At 39.8% G+C, this 16,628-nt stretch overlaps 1 protein-coding gene across 2 annotated transcripts in view; it reads right to left on the bottom strand.

Moving 5' to 3' along the window:
* Positions 1-1,928: 1,928 nt before the first annotated feature.
* The window catches only part of LOC126188980 (uncharacterized), a 188,311-nt gene continuing 173,611 nt past the window's right edge, over positions 1,929-16,628 (bottom strand). For both annotated transcript variants that reach the window (XM_049930768.1, XM_049930769.1), the window contains exons 12-13: positions 3,480-3,752; positions 1,929-3,391 (exon numbers count right to left, since the gene is read on the bottom strand). In XM_049930768.1, coding sequence (XP_049786725.1) covers positions 3,019-3,391; positions 3,480-3,752 — 646 coding nt within the window. In that variant the 3' untranslated portion in view covers positions 1,929-3,018. The remainder of the gene's footprint in view (positions 3,392-3,479; positions 3,753-16,628) is intronic.

The following is a 16,628-nucleotide window of genomic DNA, read 5'->3' as shown; positions in this document are numbered from 1 at the left end:
ATCGAAACAAGGCTCCAGGAGTTGAGAATATTCCATTAGAAGTACTGATAGCCTTAGGAGAGCCATCCATGACAAAAAAAGATATTTGAGACAGGCGAAATACCCTCAGACTTCAAGGAGAATATAATAATTCAAATTCCAAATGAAAGCAGCTGTTGACAGGTGTGAAAATTACCGAACCATCAGCTTAATAAGTCACGGCTGCAAAATACTAACATGAATTCTTTACAGACAAATGTTAAACCAGGTAGAAGCCAACCTTGGGGAAGAACTTTTTGGATTTCGTAGAAATGTTGGAACACGTGAGGAGATACTGAACCTACGACTTATCTTAGAAGATAGATTAAGGGAAGGCAAATCTACCTTTCTACCATTTGTAGACTTAGAGAAAGCTTTTGACAATGTTGACTGGAATACTCTCTTTCAAATTCTGAAGGTGGCAGGGGAAAAATACAGGGAGTGAAAGGCTATTTACAATTTGCACAGCAGAAACCAGATGGCAGTTGTAAGAGTCGAGGGGCACAAAAGGGAAGCAGTGGTTGGGAAGGGAGTGAGACAGGGTTGTAGCCTATCCCTGATGTTATTCATCTGTATATTGAGGAAACAAAAGAAAAGTCAGGAATAGGAATTAAAATCCATGGAGAAGAAATAAAAACTTTGATGTTTGCCAATGACACTGTAATTCTGTCAGACAGCAAAGGACCTGGAAGAGCTGTTGAACGGAATTGACAGTATCTTGATAGGAGGATATAAGATGAACATCAACAAAAGCAAAATGAGGATTATGGAATGTAGTCGAATTAAGTTGGGTAATGCTGAGGGAATTAGATTAGAAATTGAGACACTTAAAGTAGTAAAGGAGTTTTGCTATTTGGGGACACAGTAACTGATGATGGTCAAAGTAGAGAGGATATAAAATGTAGACTGGCAATGGCAAGGAAAGCGTTTCTGAAGAAGAGAAATTTGTTAACATCGAGTATAGATTTAAGTGTCAAGAAGTTGTTTCTGAAAGTATTTGTATGGAGTGTAGCCATGTATGGAAGTGAATCATGGATGATAAATAGTTTAGACAAGAAGAGAATAGAAGCTTTTGGAATGTGGGGCTACCGAAGAATGCAGAAGATTAGATGGGTAGATCACATAATTAATGAGGTGGTACTGAATAGAACTGGGGAGAAGAGGAATCTGTAGCGCAAACTGACTACAAGAAGGGATCGGTTGATAGGACATGTTCTGAGGCATCAAGGGATCACCAATTTAGTATTGCAGGGCAGTGTGGAGGGTAAAAATCATAGAGGGAGACCAAGAGATGAATACACTAAGCAAATTCAGAAGGATGTTACTTGGAGATGATGAAGCTTGCACAGGGTAGAGTAACTTGGAGAGCTGCATCAAACCAGTCTCTGGAGTGAAGACCACAACAACAACAAGTTGCAGATCAGAAGGTGTTTACTTACTGTGGAGGGTCAAACCCTTCACTGACACACAGTTTGTTTTTCTGAAGTGTGTTGAAAAACAAAGTTTATAACCCTCAAATTATCAATTACTGGTCAGAATTTTAAAGGCACATCACCATACTCATGAACATTACACCAGGCCCGCTTGAGTGTACTGACTACCATAGAGATATGTTTTATTACTCATGAGACCAACATCACATGCATCTCAGGTCAGTGTAAATACTTCTAATTATTCTTTCATCTGGTAGCACTATTGTGCTTCTTTGTTCAATGATTAAAACTGATCCTTATGAAATAGTCTCATAATCAGTACTTGCTCTGTACTGTATAACCTCAGTTCAAAGTGCAGCATTTCATATTAGTTCCTGATGGTAATGATAAATTAAGGTTGGTTATTTTAGCTCACCTATGTTCTATTCATGCAAAGAAAAAGTAATAACTTTTTTTCATTTCTTTAATCTACTTCAGTATGCACACAAAATAAAGCTCGCTCCTTCCCATCAGTATGTTACAGTAATAAATAACAAAACAAAAATTCACTTGAGATAATTGCAAAATTACAGGAAGACAGAATGATTAGATAATAAATACCTTCAGAAAGCTAAATTCCAAGTACTGTTGAGAGATACATTTAGACATTGAAGAACTGTACTTAGTTTTTGTAATTGTTAGTTCCTTCTTCTGGGTGGCAAGAGGAATAGATTGTGGAAATATGGAAAGGAGAAGCACATCACTATGACCAAATGATAAGGACCCACCTGCTGCAAGATTGGGTGAGATGAAAGATTTTCTACTTTAAAATGTGTCAGTCAATGGTACTTCACAATTGCTTCCTGAATGTTTCTACTGCCCAATCATTCTGTCTGTTTATAATTTTACAGTAGAAAATAAGACAAAACATATTGCACTAACTTTAAAAAATTACCTCATAATAGTAATGTACAAAGATAAATATCTACTAGTTTGGGAAGAACTTTTGGGTACTGAGAAGTACATCCTGCACCTAACAATTATTTAGCAGTCTTTCGTAACACCTTTGTCACCAAATATCAAAAGAGAGAGAGAGTACTGGCAAAAAATTAAGAGCCAACATTACATCAATTCATGCAAGCAGTTGATCAATTAACTCATTTAAAATAATTTTTGTATCAATGATTAGTCAACTCAACATTTCTGTATGCTAACTTGAGCCTTTTAGTTTTAATGCCCAGTAATTAATTTATGAGTAGCACTTTGTCTTAATTTTGACACTCTCACTGCTGTAAATCATAGTTTCTATAAATAATTATGACAACTATTCAGTGAATAGGCCAAATTCATCAAATAATCTTTTTGATGCTACTACTGTGTCCAGAACTAGAAAAATTAGGATGCATCTTTAGATGGAATTACTTTTCAAAGCCAATATGCTTGCAAAATAATTTAAAATACATAACATCTCAAGGTCACTAACACGCTTACTTAAAATAAAGGAAACATTAAAGAATAATAAAACAGAAGTGTAATTCAGTCAAATGTACAAAAAATATCACAAATGATTTATTAGAAGTTTTCCACTTCAAGGAGTATTAGAAGTATTTTGAATATTATAATTTACCACATTTTGTACATTCAAAACAGTGACTGCTTGAACATTAATTCTGGGACTCTCCTGTGATCTGCATGTCTCTTCATCTTCCTGAAGATCTTCAGCTGTACTTGAATTCCCCGAGTCAAATTTTCGCCTCTTGACTAGAGGTCCATCAGAGGAACTATGTGGAACAGCAGTATTTGAACTAATTGATGCACTACTTGAAGCCTGTGATACACTTGAGTCACCAGCTCGTTGTGCTTCAGTGTCACTGTTAGGAACTGCAATGCGGAGCAATGCACCATTCAAGGTGACATCTGCTGCATCTAACGTTGTTATTTCTTCTCGTTGCCACCCACTCCTGTAAATTGGTGGTGAAACAACATTAGGTACTTTATACAGTTATTTGTTAAATACTTCCACAACATCCAAATGCAAAGAAAAATTACCTCTTCATAGCATGGTGTTCTTGTCTACAGCCATCTGCATGGTGTGTTTCAGATCTATTAGGAGTATCAAATTTTAGCTCTTCTTCTTCTTCAGCTGATAAGGAACTAACTGAAACATTGCTTGAAGCTTGTGACAGCCCTGAATCATTCAGATCACATGCTTCACTACCACCACTGTTGTTAACTCCAACATTCATCAAAACTCCAAGGAAGGACGGAGCCTCTGCATTTGGTTGCAAATTCGTCTCCGACTGTTCAACTATCTCGTCAGTTCTGTAAAACAAGAATAGCTTGGAACAGGGCAAAATGCCAAATCAGTGATAATGTCATTCAGCTATTAGTTCCTTTAGCAACCTAAGTTACTTAACTCCTAAAAATATACTGAAATTGTTATGATAAGACAATATGTGGCATTTGTTAATTAATTATTGGAGAATAACCGAACAGAACAGAGCAATTCACCACTGACCAAACAGTTTCTAACTAGCAATCTAAATTTGTATTTACTATCAACAAATCCTTATAAAGAAAAAATTGATAAAATATGAACCTTAGTGATGGGCATTATCCTTTTACTGTTTGTATTAGCTCACCACACAATGCAAATAATTTTTACATGCATTCTCAATATGAAAACCTTCATGCTATGCATGGTCATACAGCAAATACTCTTGACAGATCTCAACTGACACCCACAGTTTTATGGCTCTTGTCTGCCCCACTCCTCCCTCAAAAAAAAAAAAAAAAAAAAAAATATCCACCCATCCTATATCTATTTTTTAGTTGTGCTTTTCCTCTTAGCCTTCTTTTAGCTTTGTTTTTCTACACTTCTCAGTGTTTTATTTTTTTATTCTCCACTTTTCTGCCTCCATGCTTTCCAATTAGTATCTCTTTTTACCTACTTTAATCTATATTTAAAATACTTAAAATTTTAGTAATTATTTCTCTCCACTGTATGTCTTAGCACATTACCATTACGTCACTTCAATTTAGCAATTATAATTGATTGTTACCATAGACACATTGTACTATACACTCCTTCAACGATTTTAATAACATTTTCTTCCCATACCTAATTCCTTTCCTAATTACTACCTTCCAATTACAAAAATTTTAGTGATTTCTCACAACTCAATAGAAACTTCCACCCAAGTTTCCACAGATCCTGCTGCTACTATTTGCTTAAGCAAATGTTCTACTTCACATAATGTTTACACTTAACCGTTCTGATAGACAATTTGAATGATATCTAGAGCCAGACAAATCACGAACACAGTATAACTAAAATTTTAACTTATAACATACTGTAACATGGCTAAAACGTCCTCCCTTGTTAATGATCATCATAGAAAATGCTGGAAATGACCACCTCTGACAATTATTCAGCACTGTGCTCGATGTAGGAAACTGCGACATGCCTAGCTACTCTGCCCGAGGGACAGCAGTAACTCTGTTTTCAATTTTTTTGCTATAACTGTTCATGTGTGTGAGGCTTATCTGAATACACCTGAGCTTTCAATTCACCCCACAGGTGTCGCAAGGAGATCAGGTGATCTAGGTGGCCAGGAAGTTGTACTGCCTTTGCTGACTGTCCTCTCCTCACCGAATACCTCAGGCACACGACACAGTTGTCACCAAGGCAGTGCGCACTGTTCCTCCATATTGCTGGAAATATCTATACAGTCATCCACCTTCTGTGAGTTGATGTGCTATGGATTTAACAGTTTCTGCACATAATGGTTAACATTAACAGTTCATTGAAAAAACCATGTTACAATGCAAACACCAGAAATTGCGTGCCAAACACCAATCCTGAGGTTATACAATAGCTCCGTTAAGCCCTGATGGATATTTTCTGATGAATAATAGTGCAAATTCTGTGATTTCACGAACACTAAAAGGCTTAACCACACCTTATCTGAAGAAATGAAAAACTGAGATCCAAAATTGCTGACTCCACTCACAAACCACTGGCAGAACCCAACATGCCAAAGTTCCTTTGGATGCTTTAACTCGTGCCCAACAGTATGTTTCTAAGGATACAGATGCAGGTCTTTTTTGATAATGTTTTGACGTGATTATTTCTTAATTACCACTTGCACACATAAATAGTGTTGAGATTCTGGTGGACTACATTCTAGGCTTGCTTTCACAGGAGTGATTTCTGGTGTTCGAACTCATTTCCACATCTAAATGATTACTCTACATTTCACAATTGAGTGCATGGTAGAGGGTTCATTAAACCACCTTCAAGCTATTTCTCTAACATTCCACTGCCAAACAGCATGTGTGAGAAACAAGCACTTAAATCTTTCTAGAAAATCACAGATTTCTCTTATTTTATTACAATGTTCACTTCTCTCTATGGATGTGAGCACCAACATTTTTTTTTTTTTTCAAAAAATGGAGGAGAAAGTTGGTGATTGTAATTTTATGAGAACATACTGCCACAACAAAAAATGCCTTTGTTTGAGTGACTGCCACTCCAATTTGCATATTGTATCCATGGCACTCTCTCCCCTATTTCACGATAATACAAAACTAGATGCCCTTCTTCGGATTTTTCAAATATCCTCCATCAGTCCCATCTGAGGCAGATACTACACTGCATAGCAATACTATTGAAGAGGGTAGACAAACAGGGTGTAAGTAGGCTTTCAAATAGTTATGGTTTTTATTCACTACAGAGCACATTTAGCTATTAAGTTTTGCACTGCATGCTCTGTTGGAGGTTTTGTTGGAACACTTTCAGTCAAACTCGAGCAAACAGTTCTGCACACATGATAAGAAGAATTCTGCTGACAAATGGTAAAATTCTTGTTTTTGTCGATACTCAACCAGTCTTGTGGCCTTAAACTGCATCATCTTTGCACATGATGATCAGCTTTAGGCCGCAAAACCATTATGTATCAATAAACCATGAATTTTACCAGCTGTCAGCAAAATTCTTCATATCCTCCCTTTCAACAGCTGCAGATGCCATAAATATAAATACTTTAAGCTCTGCATATGTTTTTCACAAACTGTGATTTGCATTAGACTTGACTACAAAGCCTCTTTCTTAATCATAAACGCCATTCTTCACGTGTTCCACAAGTCACTAAATGTATCTGTTCCTGTCATGCACTCACTCAATCATAATGGCACAGGGAAGTACTTGGTACAGAGTATGCAGAAGACTGACAGATGCATCAAAAGCATGGTTCTTTCTGTGGTGAGCAGTTCTCCTGTTCATTAACAAGAGTCATTTCCAAGTCAGTCTTTTTTAAGTATTTTCTGGGCCACTTATTTCACCCATCCTGTGCCTCATGATTATGACCACCAGAGCAAACAAGGAACTACATGGAAAAGTTTGTGTTGTAACAGTCAATTGCTTAGTACTCAATGTTATTGCACACACACAGGCAACAGTACAATATTTTGCATACAATTTGACAATCATTGAACTATATGAAAAAAATGTAAATTAGTTACAAACTACAGTGTGCACACACTTTATTCAACATGTAAACGTCACTACAGATATTCAGATTTAGGCTACGACATGTTCCATATGCGGTGATGTGGTGCAGATGGATGGCAAAATTCTGCATGACCCACTGACGTGTTAGAACATCAATGCTGTCAGTGACCTTCTGAATGGTTGTTTTCAGCTCAGCAATGGTTTTGGGGTTATTGCTGTACACCATGTCTGTAACATAGCCCACAAAAAGACATAGCATGTGTTCAGATCCGTAAAGTATGGTGGCTAATCAAGGCCCATGCCAGTGCCCTCTGGGTACCCCAGAGCCAGAATATGGTCCCAAAAGTGCTCCTCCAGAACATCAAGCACTCTCCTGCTTTGATGTGGATCGAGCTCCATCTTGTTGAAATCAGTGTAAATTTGGCTAATGGGGATGAAATCGATTCCAAAACCTTCACATACCATTCGGTAGTCACTGTGCCATCAAGGAATATCATGCCCATTATTCCGTGACTGGACATTGCACAGCACATCATCATCCGCTGGGGGTGAAGAGACTTCCCGACCATGAAATGTGGATTCTCAGTCCCCAAAATGCACTAATTTTGCTTACTGACTAACCCATCTAAATGAAAGTGGGCTTCATTGCTAAACAAGACCATAAAGCATATACTAATTCTCATTATGTCCTGCAGCTAACCATGCAGTTTGAATGTCCTAACACAAACCATTCAGAAGTTACAACAATTTTATTTCATATAGTTAAACAATTGTTACCCTGTAAAAATAGCTTGTTTGTTTTGTCTGGTGTGGGGGGGGGGGGGGGGGGGTAGGCACATTTTGACTTATACTTCACGCAAATCAATTCAAACAATAAACACTCAAATAAGACACATTCCTTTAAGGTAGCAACAGTATTTATCTCTGGACAAGTATAGCTTCACATACTTTCAATAAGATGTTGGTGAGTGTCTCAAATCATGTTTGTCCGAGGTGGTTGTACCTTTGATGTAGTCGTCATTCATTTGAGCTTGTTCATCAGTTTCTTTTGTTCATCAGTTTCTTACTGGATCTGTCATGAAACTTCATTTGATGGTTGATCAGCAGCTGCTGCTGCTGCAGCACAGACCCTCTTATCACAACCATCTGGCATTCATTCGTAACAATTTCTCTGCTTTACCTATTGACAATGACCCTGGGCTACATGGTCTTTTTCCTGGATAGTGGCTTGGATTTTGTTGTCTAGCACACAGACTTGTCAGTCTACTTAATGCAGTACTGTCTTCCCTTATCATTCAATCAAAAGTTGTATTTTCAATGAACGAAGCTATGGGTGCAGCGAGAGTGTGGTTCACATTTGAGTACTTCTGAGTCAAACCTCCAAACGGTGTTCAACTGTACTAATGTGTGAATTATGCAACAAATGTGCAGTGTGTTGTATTGGCAAAGAAGTATTAATTTCCAGAAATTTTTCATTTTGCCTATTTTCACAAGAGTCAGGAACTATTATTTTATGTGATTTATTTCTACATAATTTGTGCTTAGTAAAAGCTGTGTTGTCAAGGAAGGAGCCTTACAACAAATGTCATAGTCTCAACAATGTAGTTATCTGCACCAAACAGTTTCTTCGGATTGGTTACTTAGCCATTTCGATAAGACGTAAGTGCATTATATTTTTCCTATACTCATTCATATATATGTACAGGGTGTTTCAAAAATGACCAGTATATTTGAAACGGCAGTACAAACTAAACGAGCAGCGATAGAAATACACCGTTTGTTGCAATATGCTTGGGACAACAGTACATTTTCAGGCAGACAAACTTTCGAAATTACAGTAGTTACAATTGTCAACAATAGATGGCACTGCGGTCTGGGAAACTATATAGTACGATATTTTCCACATATCCACCATGCATAGCAATAATATGGCGTAGTCTTTGAATGAAATTACCCGAAACCTTTGACAACGTGTCTGGCGGAATGGCTTCACATGCAGATGAGATGTACTGCTTCAGCTGTTCAATTGTTTCTGGATTCTGGCGGTACACCTGGTCTTTCAAGTGTCCCCACAGAAAGAAGTCACAGGGGTTCATGTCTGGCGAATAGGGAGGTCAATCCACGCCGCCTCCTGTATGTTTCGGATAGCCCAAAGCAATCACACGATCATCGAAATATTCATTCAGGAAATTAAAGATGTCGGCCGTGCGATGTGGCCAGGCACGATCTTGCATAAACCACGAGGTGTTCGCAGTGTCGTCTAAGGCAGTTTGTAACGCCACAAATTCACGAAGAATGTCCAGATAGCGTGATGCAGTAATCGTTTCGGATCTGAAAAATGGGCCAATGATTCCTTTGGAAGAAATGGCGGCCCAGACCAGTACTTTTTGAGGATGCAGGGACGATGGGACTGCAACATGGGGCTTTTTGGTTCCCCATATGTGCCAGTTCTGTTTATTGACGAAGCCGTCCAGGTAAAAATAAGCTTCGTCAGTAAACCAAATGCTGCCCACATGCATATCGCCGTCATCAATCCTGTGCACTATATCGTTAGCGAATGTCTCTCGTGCAGCAATGGTAGGGGCGCTGAGGGGTTGCCGCGTTTGAATTTTGTATGGATATAGGTGTAAACTCTGGCGCATGAGACGATACGTGGATATTGGCGTCATTTGGACCGCAGCTGCAACACGGCGAACGGAAACCCAAGGCCGCTGTTGGATCACCTGCTGCACTAGCTGTGCGTTGCCCTCTGTGGTTGCCGTCTGCGGTCGCCCTACCTTTCCAGCAAGTTCATCCGTCACGTTCCCAGTCCGTTGAAATTTTTCAAACAGATCCTTTATTGTATCGCCTTTCGGTCCTTTGGTTACATTAAACCTCCGTTGAAAACTTCGTCTTGTTGCAACAACACTGTGTTCTAGGTGGTGGAATTCCAACACCAGAAAAATCCTCTGTTCTAAGGAATAAACCATGTTGTCCACAGCACACTTGCACGTTGTGAACAGCACACGCTTACAGCAGAAAGACGACGTACAGAATGGCGCACCCACAGACTGCGTTTTCTTCTATATCTTTCACATCACATGCAGCGCCATCTGTTGTTGAAAATTGTAACTACTGTAATTTCGAAAGTTTGTCCGCCTGAAAATGTACTGTTGTCCCAAGCATATTGCAACAAACGGTGTATTTCTATTGCTGCTCGTTTAGTTTTTACTGCCGTTTCAAATATACCGGTCATTTTTGAAACACCCTGTAGATCAATCATCCAGATCTTATCTCTCTTCTTTAATCCAGTAAAATCTCATGCCGAGTGGAGTGTGCAATAATATTTTTGATTTGTATGATTTCCTTCTTCCTATTTTTGAACTATTTTAATCACTGACACTTGTGGTTCTATCTGCTATGGTGTCGTTAGTATCACCATTCATATCTGTCTCTGCATTAAAAGTTCTGCCAGTAAAACCCACCAAGAGCAGACGTACTCTGTAGCTTTGACTATTTTATAATTTTGACAACAGTTCTGATGTATATATTGCTTTGCAAAAACTTTGGGCTGGTTGTATTGTGGCTGGAAGATAATTTTTTTTGCTAATCTATAAATGTGAATATGAAGAATTGTTCAAAACAATTCTACTGTTGGTCACAAAGGAAAGACTTTCCTTCTCATCCTGTATGGTAAGTCTCCACTGACCCGGGGTTCTGGGTGACCTTCCCAAAATCGACCACTTTTCCTAGACCTCTCCAGTCCTTTTCCTTCACCCTTCTTCCTTCCTATTTGACCCTTCTGCCTGAAGGAGGAATCACTGGTTCCGAAAGCTTGCCAATTACAACCAGCTTTTATATGTGTGTTCTGCCGCCACTTTGTGAGTAGATTTTTTAATCTATATTAACACTTAGGAGCCGACGCCCGTAAAAAATACGGGAGTGCCTGACCAGCCCAAAAATCCGACAGCCGTAATTTTATGGGTGTGTGTGCTCGAACTTCCCCTTCCTTCCTTTACATGTTTGTAGGGCTCCCAATGGTCTGTGAGGCACAGCAGAGGTTATAGTTGAAGTATTTGATGATATATGGTGCTAAGTGGTGGACAAAGGAGAACAACTCCTTTTTTATGAGGCTTTGCAAGTGCTCAGTTGCATCATCATGGAAAGCGTAGATTAACAGATGATGAAATCACTCTTGAGTTATCACGCGAATTTGAAGAAAGTGATGATTTTCTGGAGGATGATTATTTGCTCGATTCTGATGATGACGTAGACTATATTCAAGAAGAAGATTCTGAGTCTTGAAGTAAGGAATGCAGATAACAAACTACACAATATTTTTATTCAGATTTCAACTGAAAGAGGTTTCAATATGTAACTATAGTAGTAAGTGATTTTATTTGCAAATACTACTACTATGGTAGAGTCAGGCGAGGAGAGCAAGCATCCAAATCCTTTAGAAGCATGTATTGCCATTGTTCCTGCCGATACCACACCTGAAGTGTGTGGGCAACCAAGGGTGAGTGAGAGACCGAGAACTTCATGCTGTACCGATTCTGATAAAGGCGGAATGCCTACTGATCATGTGCCAAAGATCTACCCATTCCCAGGACACTCTGGAAAGTGCAACCTTACCAGTTTAAACCAGAACAGTACACCTCTAGACTTCTTTTTGTGTTTACTTACAGACAGTATAGTGAATCATATAAAGCAGCAAACTAATCTGTATGCACAACAAAGCATAAGGAAATTATGAAGCACAAATTCCCTTTCCCCTACCTGCTCACTATCAAAGTGGAAAGGAGTTACTCTCATAGAAATAAGGAAGTTTCTAGCAGTTGCAGTCCATATGTGTGCAAGTGTGAGACCCTGTATATAATAGCACTGGTCCAAGGATCCTGTTGTGTCATGTAATTTCTGTCCAAACATCCTGAGCTGTGACAGGTTTCTTTCTATTTTGAGAAACTTTCACATCAGTGACAATTCATTTGCTAAGAAGAAAGGAGAAGCTGGCTATGACCCACTACACAAGGTGAGACCACTCCTGGATATGGTGTCTGCTAATTTCCCACGAGCATATACACCCTTTCAAAACATTACAATTGATGAAGGCATGTGCAAATTTCATGGCCGTGTGTATTTCAAGCAGTACATGCCACAAAAGCCAAATAAACATGGTATAAAACTGTACATGTTGTCAGAGTCAGAAACAGGTTATGTCTTGAACTTTTCTGTTTATGCAAGTGAGAGGTCTCACACAGTGACACTCGTAAAAACATTCCTTGGGAATCTGCCAGGAAAAGGTTACACTTTGTTTACAGACTGATTCTACACCAGCCCAGTCCTTGCTTCAGAACTGGAAGCTGCAAAAACTGCTCTTCTGGGAACTACAAGAAAATCTAGACAGGGATTACCTCCTGCTATAAAAGATCCGAAACTTCAGCGAGGTGAACTAATTTTTAGGCATAAAGGAAATATCTTGGCATTGTGTTAGAAGGACAAAAGAAATGTGTACATGATAAGTACAAGGCACACTGCAGAGACTGTGACTTTTGTTGATAAGAGAGGCAGAGAGAAGTCAAAACCAGCCTGTGTAGTGGGCTATAGTAAAAACAAGTTGGGTGTTGACTTCTCAGACCAATAACTATCATATGGGGCTTTTGAGCACCGAATTCTGATGTGGTGGAGAAAGTTGTCATTCCACATAATACTAATGGTGGGGATAAATTCAAGTATATTGTATGACAAGGTAACTGGAAAATGCCTCACATCATCACAGTTTATGACAACTATCTGTGCAGGTCTTGCGGACAGCAGAGAGATCTAACCACAACCTGGTCAATCGGGACTCTCTAGACTATCAACTGGAAACCATTTTCTGGAAAAGACTGAGACAGAAATAGGCAAGAAAGAGAAACAAAAACAATGTGTAGTGTGTTCTCTGTGAGGCAAAAAGCTTACTGGGAAAGTGTGGCACAAAGCCACAAGCTACCAGTGTAGTGAATGCAAAGTGGCATTGTACAAACTACCGTGCTTCAAAATTTATCATACAAAGACCAAAATTGCATCTTAAAAATAAAGCCAAAGGAGATTACTGTATATAAAACAAGCAGTATAAATAATTATTAAAATAATGTAGTTTTCCTTCTGTGCATTAAGTGCATATATATCCTTCACCAATTTTTTTCTCTTTCCAAAAACAACGCTATAACTGAAAGTTTCATGAAAGCAAATATTAATTAAAAGAATGAAGTATTACACATAGCTTCAAACTAGAAAGTTCAGGCTTTTCAATAAGGGTAATGCCATTACTATAACAAAAACCATTTAATAGTTGTTGTAAATTAAAATACGCAAAAACAGCTAGGCCTTGTGGTAGAACTTCATGCGCTATGGCTCAGGGCCCAAAGTGTTAGGTAATTTTGTGTGACTAATGTAGTGCAAAAAACACAACTAACTTCTGTTTTTCAAACAATGGAAACCCCTGGTTGGAATATCAACAATTTAAGTACTTATTCGTTAGTTTTCAGTCACAGCCTTATCTCTGGCAGCTCGGACCAGAGATGGTGGTCAGTGTGTTACACACACACACACACACACACACACACACACACACACACACACACACAAGGATTTAACTTTCACAAGCTTTTGGAGCCAGTGGCTCCTCCTCCTGGTGGAAGAGTTGAAGGGGAAAGAACAGGGTTGAAGGAAAAGAACTGGAGAGGTTTAGAGAAAGGGCTACAGTTTTGAAAAGTCACGCAGAACCCCGGGTCAGGGAAGACCTACCAAATGGGATGAGAAGGAAAAACTGATTGTTGGGGACTGCACCGGACAAGATTTGAAAACCTGAGAGCTTGAAGCTGGAAGACAGGGTAATATGCAAGACAGAGATTACTACTAAAACATCGTGCACGAGTTAATAAGAGTGGAAAGCTAAGTGCATTACATGTAACAGAGGTGGCAGGGGGACACAAAAAAGTAAAGTCAAAAAATGAAAGATTTCGAAAACTGAAATGGAGTGAAGTAAGGAGTAGTTACTGTGAATAAATGCTGAGCCGGAAGGAATTAACATAACTTAAGGCTAGATGGGTAGCGAGAACCAAGGACATGTTGTAGTGCTAGTTCCCACCTACGAAGTTCTGAGAAACTGGTGTCTGGAGGAAGAATCCAGTTAATGTGTGTGGTGAAACAGGCACCGAGGTCATGACTGTCATGTTGTACAGCATGCTTTGCAACAGAATATTGTGTGTTGCATATGCCCATTCACCCTGACTGAAAACTGGATGGTAGTTGTGCCATTATAAAAGGCTGAACATTGTTAACATAACAGCTGGTATACGACATTTGTCATTTCAAGGTGGCTCTCCCTTTGATTTTGTGTGTTTTGCCAGTTTTAGGGCTGGAATAGGTAGTAGGAGGAGGGTGCATAGGGTAAGTCTTGCACCGGGGGTTTGTCAAGCGGTAGGAGCCATAGGGTAGGGAGAGGGGTGGAGGAGCATAGAGTCTGACAAGTATATTGCGGAGATTGAGAGGGCTACGAAAAGCTATTCTAGGTGTGGTGGGCAAAATCTCAGACAGAATGGATCTCATTTCAGTGCATGATTTTAGGAAGTGATGGCCTTGTCAAAGTAGCTGATTGATACATTCAAGACCAGGACAATACTGGGTGACAAGAGGTGTGCTCCGAAGTTGTTTTTTTGGAGGGATTAGCAGTACAATGATTGGATGTGATGGCCTGGGAAACGTGCTTTAGAACTATGCTAATTGGATAATTATGTCAAGTGAAGGTTGAAGTGAAGAGTGGTAGTGTATTGCTGTAAAGAGAGTGCACCCGAACAAATATGTTTTCTTCGAATGCCAACGCTGTATGGGATGGAATGTTCGACATGGGGACGGCAACTGTCAAAATATAAGTACTGCCGTCTGTTGGTGGGTTTGATGTGGACGGAAGGTTGTAGCCAGCCTTTGGTGTGGATGAGATCAACATCAAGGAAAGTAACATGGGACTCCAAGTAGGAAAATGTGAAATTTAATTGGGAGAAGATACTTAGAGATTCCAGAAATGTTAACAGGCCAGCCTAACTGTGAGTCCATACAGCAAGGCCAGCCTAACTGTGAGTCCATACAGCAAAGACGTCATCAATGTATCTAAAACCAATCCAGTGGCTGAAGATTTATGGATCCCAGGAAAGCCCTCTCCAAGTGACCAATGGAAAGGTTGGTGTAGGAAGGAGCCATGTAGGAAGGAGCCATCCTGTTTCCCATGGCCATATCTCTGATCTGTTTGTAAGTCTGCCCCTCAGAGCTGAAGTAATTGTTGGTAAGTACAAAGTTGATTAAGGTGAGAGTGAAGGATGTCATAGGCTTGGAATCAGATGGGCATTAACTGAGGAAATTTTCAGTGGCAGACAGACCATGTACATTGGGGATGTTGGTACTGAGAGAGGGAGATGGCATCAATGGTGACGAGCAACATGTGTGGTGGGAGTGGAACAGGCACAGATTTCAGATGATCTAGGAAATCTACAGGATCCTACAGTTAGTTGCCCTCTTGTTTCTCTGGATGGTATCATCTGCCAAGCCAACTACAGACTGCAACAACATGCCAGACTTCAGCTCAAAAAGCTATCCCACCTTCTCCTAAACTATGTCAACAATGGTGTTTCCCTTCCTCTCCCTCTGCAGATCCCCAAATATCCACACCATTAACAACCACTCCTCTCCTACAAACCAAGCTTGGCCAACCCCCTTAACATCACACAGCCTTCACCATTGCCTCCCAGACCAGTCATAACAGTGCAGTGTTCTCAACCTTTCGTCCCAAGAACCTTCTATCCCCCTGAATTATCTGTATTACTCAAGGGTCTCACTTTCAGCTCTAAACCTACATTTAACCATGTTGCTTTGATGAAGGACCTACTTTCCTTTACACATAACATCAACTGGAAATATTTTGCAACCCATTCCCTGACCAACAGGAAACCTGGCATTGAACCCTCCCTTGAACAGTTCCACAATCCCAACTATATCCATCACCACTACCTCAGAATCATCCTACAAGCCTTCCAAGAATTCCTCACATCCAACATTGCTTCACAACCTTCCTTCAGGTCCCTATAACATGACTCTAAACTGTCCTCTGCAGAACTCCAGGCTCTACATTCCCTAAAAGCTGATGACTATTATCCTCCCAGCAGACAAGGGATCTGCCACTGTGGCACCTGACCAACAGGAGTATGTTAGTGAAGGTCAATGCTAGCTGCCTGACACCTCCTCATACAGCATCTGCCACCAAGATCCCATCCCTGTGATTCAAACTGACCTGCAGTCCCTCCTAAAAACCTCAGGCCCCTCAGGACAACTTACACCTCAATCCATAGAACTTCATACCCCAACCAAACGATGCACCAACACCTTTTACCTTCTTCCTAAGATCCACACACCCAATCATCCTGGTCATTCTATAGTTGCTAGCTTCAAAGTACCCACCGAACGTGTATCTCCCTTAGTTAATCAACACCTGCAATCCTTAGGACAGATACTTCTCTCCTATATTAATGATACCAACCATTTCCTAGACTGTCTGTAATCTGTGCCTGTCTCACTCCCACCACATACCTTGCTTGTCACCATTGATACCATCTCCTTCTATACCAACATCCCCATGTGCATGCTCTGTCGCTGCTAAAAACACTCTCAGTGAA

This window comes from Schistocerca cancellata, chromosome 5, assembly GCF_023864275.1.
Source record: "Schistocerca cancellata isolate TAMUIC-IGC-003103 chromosome 5, iqSchCanc2.1, whole genome shotgun sequence".
Lineage (NCBI taxonomy): Eukaryota > Metazoa > Arthropoda > Insecta > Orthoptera > Acrididae > Schistocerca > Schistocerca cancellata.
Note: the sequence above shows the minus strand (reverse complement) of the source record. Positions and strands in the feature narration are given on the sequence as shown.